The sequence below is a fragment of the Hemibagrus wyckioides genome, linkage group LG14, assembly GCF_019097595.1.
Source record: "Hemibagrus wyckioides isolate EC202008001 linkage group LG14, SWU_Hwy_1.0, whole genome shotgun sequence".
Taxonomy (NCBI): Eukaryota; Metazoa; Chordata; class Actinopteri; order Siluriformes; family Bagridae; genus Hemibagrus; species Hemibagrus wyckioides.
The window spans coordinates 24,976,820-24,980,138 of record NC_080723.1 but is presented as its reverse complement, the minus strand read 5'-3'; the positions used below and the strand labels follow the sequence as shown (position 1 = coordinate 24,980,138).

The 3,319-nt window shown below is 39.7% G+C and overlaps 1 protein-coding gene across 1 annotated transcript; it reads left to right on the top strand.

The window, feature by feature from the left end:
• Positions 1 to 349: 349 nt before the first annotated feature.
• On the top strand, positions 350 to 2,865 carry LOC131364608 (mucin-12-like). Its single transcript, XM_058407783.1, has 2 exons — positions 350 to 2,408; positions 2,776 to 2,865. The coding sequence occupies exons 1-2, from the start codon at positions 462 to 464 to the stop codon at positions 2,863 to 2,865; spliced, it is 2,037 nt and encodes a 678-aa protein (XP_058263766.1). The 5' UTR covers positions 350 to 461.
• The last annotated feature ends 454 nt before the right edge of the window (positions 2,866 to 3,319 follow it).

The following is a 3,319-nucleotide window of genomic DNA, read 5'->3' as shown; positions in this document are numbered from 1 at the left end:
AACCAAGAACCACATCAGCATCAACTTCTCCAGTAACCACCTCTTTGCGTGAAACAGATCTTATTCTAGGGTCAGCAAAGTATGAAACAACCTCAACAGTACATTCAACAGAAAGCTGTACAGGTACCGAGATGTCTACATCTGAATCTGAACCAAGATCAACATCAGCATCAACTTATACAGAAAGAACCTCAGTACCTGAATCAGATATTATTTTTAGTGAAGCAGATGATGAAAGAACCTCTACAGTACATTCAACAGAAAGCTGTACAGGTAATGAGATATCTACAATTAAATCTGAACCAAGAACCACATCAGCATCAACTTTTGCAGAAACAACCCCACTACCTGAATCACATTTAATTCTAGTGTCAGCAAATGATGATACAACTTCTACACTACATTCAACAGAAAGCTGTACAGGCCATGAGATATCCTCAGTGGAAAGTGAACCAACAATCATGTCATCATCAACTTCTCCAGAACGCAACTCTTTACCTGAAACAGATGTTATTGTAGGGCCAGCAAATGATGATATAATCTCTATGGTACATTCGACAGAAACCTGTACAGGTCATGAGTTATCCACATTGGAAAGTGAACCAAGAACCACTTCAGCGTCAACTTTTATGGAGAGAACCTCAGTACCTGAATCAGATATTATTCTTAGTGCAGCAGATGATGAAACAACCTCTACAGTACATTTACCAGAAAGCGGCACAGGTACCGAGATATCCACAACGGAAAGGGAACCAAGAACGACAACAGGGTCATCTTTGGCAGAAACAACCTCACTACCTGAAACAAATATTAATCTCATTGCAACAAATGATGAAATGTCTACAGTACATTTGACAGAAAGCTGCACTGGTACTGAGATATATACAATGGAAAGTGAACCAAGAACTACTCTAGCATCAACTTCTCGAGAAACAACCTCACTTCCTGAATCGGATCTTATTATCGGGGTAGTAAAGTATGAAACTACGTCTACTGTACATTTAACAGAAAACTGCACAGGTGCCGAGATATCTACAAGTGAATCAGAAAGATCTTTATCAGCCTCAGCTTCTCCAGAAACAACCTCTTTACCTAAATCAGATCTTATTCTAGGGGCAGCAGATGATGAACCAACCTCTACAGTACATTCAACAGAAACCTGTACAGGTACAGAGATATCTACAATGGAAAGTGAGCCAAGAACCACATCAGGATCATCTTTGGCAGAAGCAACCTCACTACCTGAATCAGATATTAATCTTACTGCAGCAAATGATGAAACAACTTCTACAGTACATTCCACAGAAAACTGCACTGGTACCGAGATATCGACAACTGAATCTGAAACAAGAACCACGTCAGCTTCTGCAGAAACACCCTCTCAAGGTGAAACAGATATAATTTTAGGGGCAGCAAATGATGAACCAACCTCTACAGCACATTCACCAGTAAGCTGTACAGGCCATGAGATCTCCACAATGGAAAGTGAGCCAAGAACCACTTCTCGACAAACAACCTCTTTACATGAATCAGATATAATTCTAGTAACAGCAATGTATGAAACAACTTCTACAGTACATTCAACAGAAAGCTGTACAGATACCGAGATATCTACATCTGAATCTGAAACAAGAACCATGTCAACATCAACTTATAAGGAGAGAACCTCAGTGCCTGAATCAGATATTATTTTTAGTGAAACAGATGATGAAACAACCTCTACAGTACATTCACCAGAAAGCAGTACAGGTCATGAGATATCCTCAGTGCAAAGTGAACCTAGAACCACATCAGCATCAACTTTTGCAGAAGCAACCTCACCACCTGAATCAGATTTAATTCTAGTGTCAGGAAATGATGATATAACTTCTACACTACATTCAACAGAAAGCTGTACAGGCCATGAGATATCGTCAGTGGAAAGTGAACCAACAATCACGTCATCATCAACTTCTCCAGAACCCAACTCTTTACCTGAAACAGATGTTATTGTAGGGCCAGCAAATGATGCTATAATCTCTACGGTACATTCAACAGAAAGCTGTACAGGTCATGAGATATCCACATTGGAAAGTGAGCCAAGAACCACTTCTCGAGAAACAACCTCTATACGCGAAACAGATATAATTCTAGCAACAGCAATGTATGAAACCACCTCTACAGTACATTCACCAGAAAGTGGTACAGGTCATGAGATATCCTCAGTGCATAGTGAACCAAGAACCACATCAGCATCAACTTCTCCAGTAACCACCTCTTTGCGTGAAACAGATCTTATTCTAGGGTCAGCAAAGTATGAAACAACCTCAACAGTACATTCAACAGAAAGCTGTACAGGTACCGAGATGTCTACATCTGAATCTGAACCAAGATCAACATCAGCATCAACTTATAAGGAAAGAACCTCAGTACCTGAATCAGATATTATTTTTAGTGAAGCAGATGATGAAAGAACCTCTACAGTACATTCAACAGAAAGCTGTACAGGTAATGAGATATCTACAATTAAATCTGAACCAAGAACCACATCAGCATCAACTTTTGCAGAAACAACCCCACTACCTGAATCAGATTTAATTCTAGTGTCAGCAAATGATGATACAACTTCTACACTACATTCAACAGAAAGCTGTACAGGCCATGAGATATCGTCAGTGGAAAGTGAACCAACAATCACGTCATCATCAACTTCTCCAGAACCCAACTCTTTACCTGAAACAGATGTTATTGTAGGGCCAGCAAATGATGATATAATCTCTACGGTACATTCAACAGAAAGCTGTACAGGTCATGAGATATCCACATTGGAAAGTGAGCCAAGAACCACTTCTCGAGAAACAACCTCTATACGCGAAACAGATATAATTCTAGCAACAGCAATGTATGAAACCACCTCTACAGTACATTCACCAGAAAGCGGTACAGGTCATGAGATATCCTCAGTGCATAGTGAACCAAGAACCACATCAGCATCAACTTCTCCAGTAACCACCTCTTTGCGTGAAACAGATCTTATTCTAGGGTCAGCAAAGTATGAAACAACCTCAACAGTACATTCAACAGAAAGCTGTACAGGTACCGAGATGTCTACATCTGAATCTGAACCAAGATCAACATCAGCATCAACTTATAAGGAAAGAACCTCAGTACCTGAATCAGATATTATTTTTAGTGAAGCAGATGATGAAAGAACCTCTACAGTACATTCAACAGAAAGCTGTACAGGTAATGAGATATCTACAATTAAATCTGAACCAAGAACCACATCAGCATCAACTTTTGCAGAAACAACCCCACTACCTGAATCACATTTAATTCT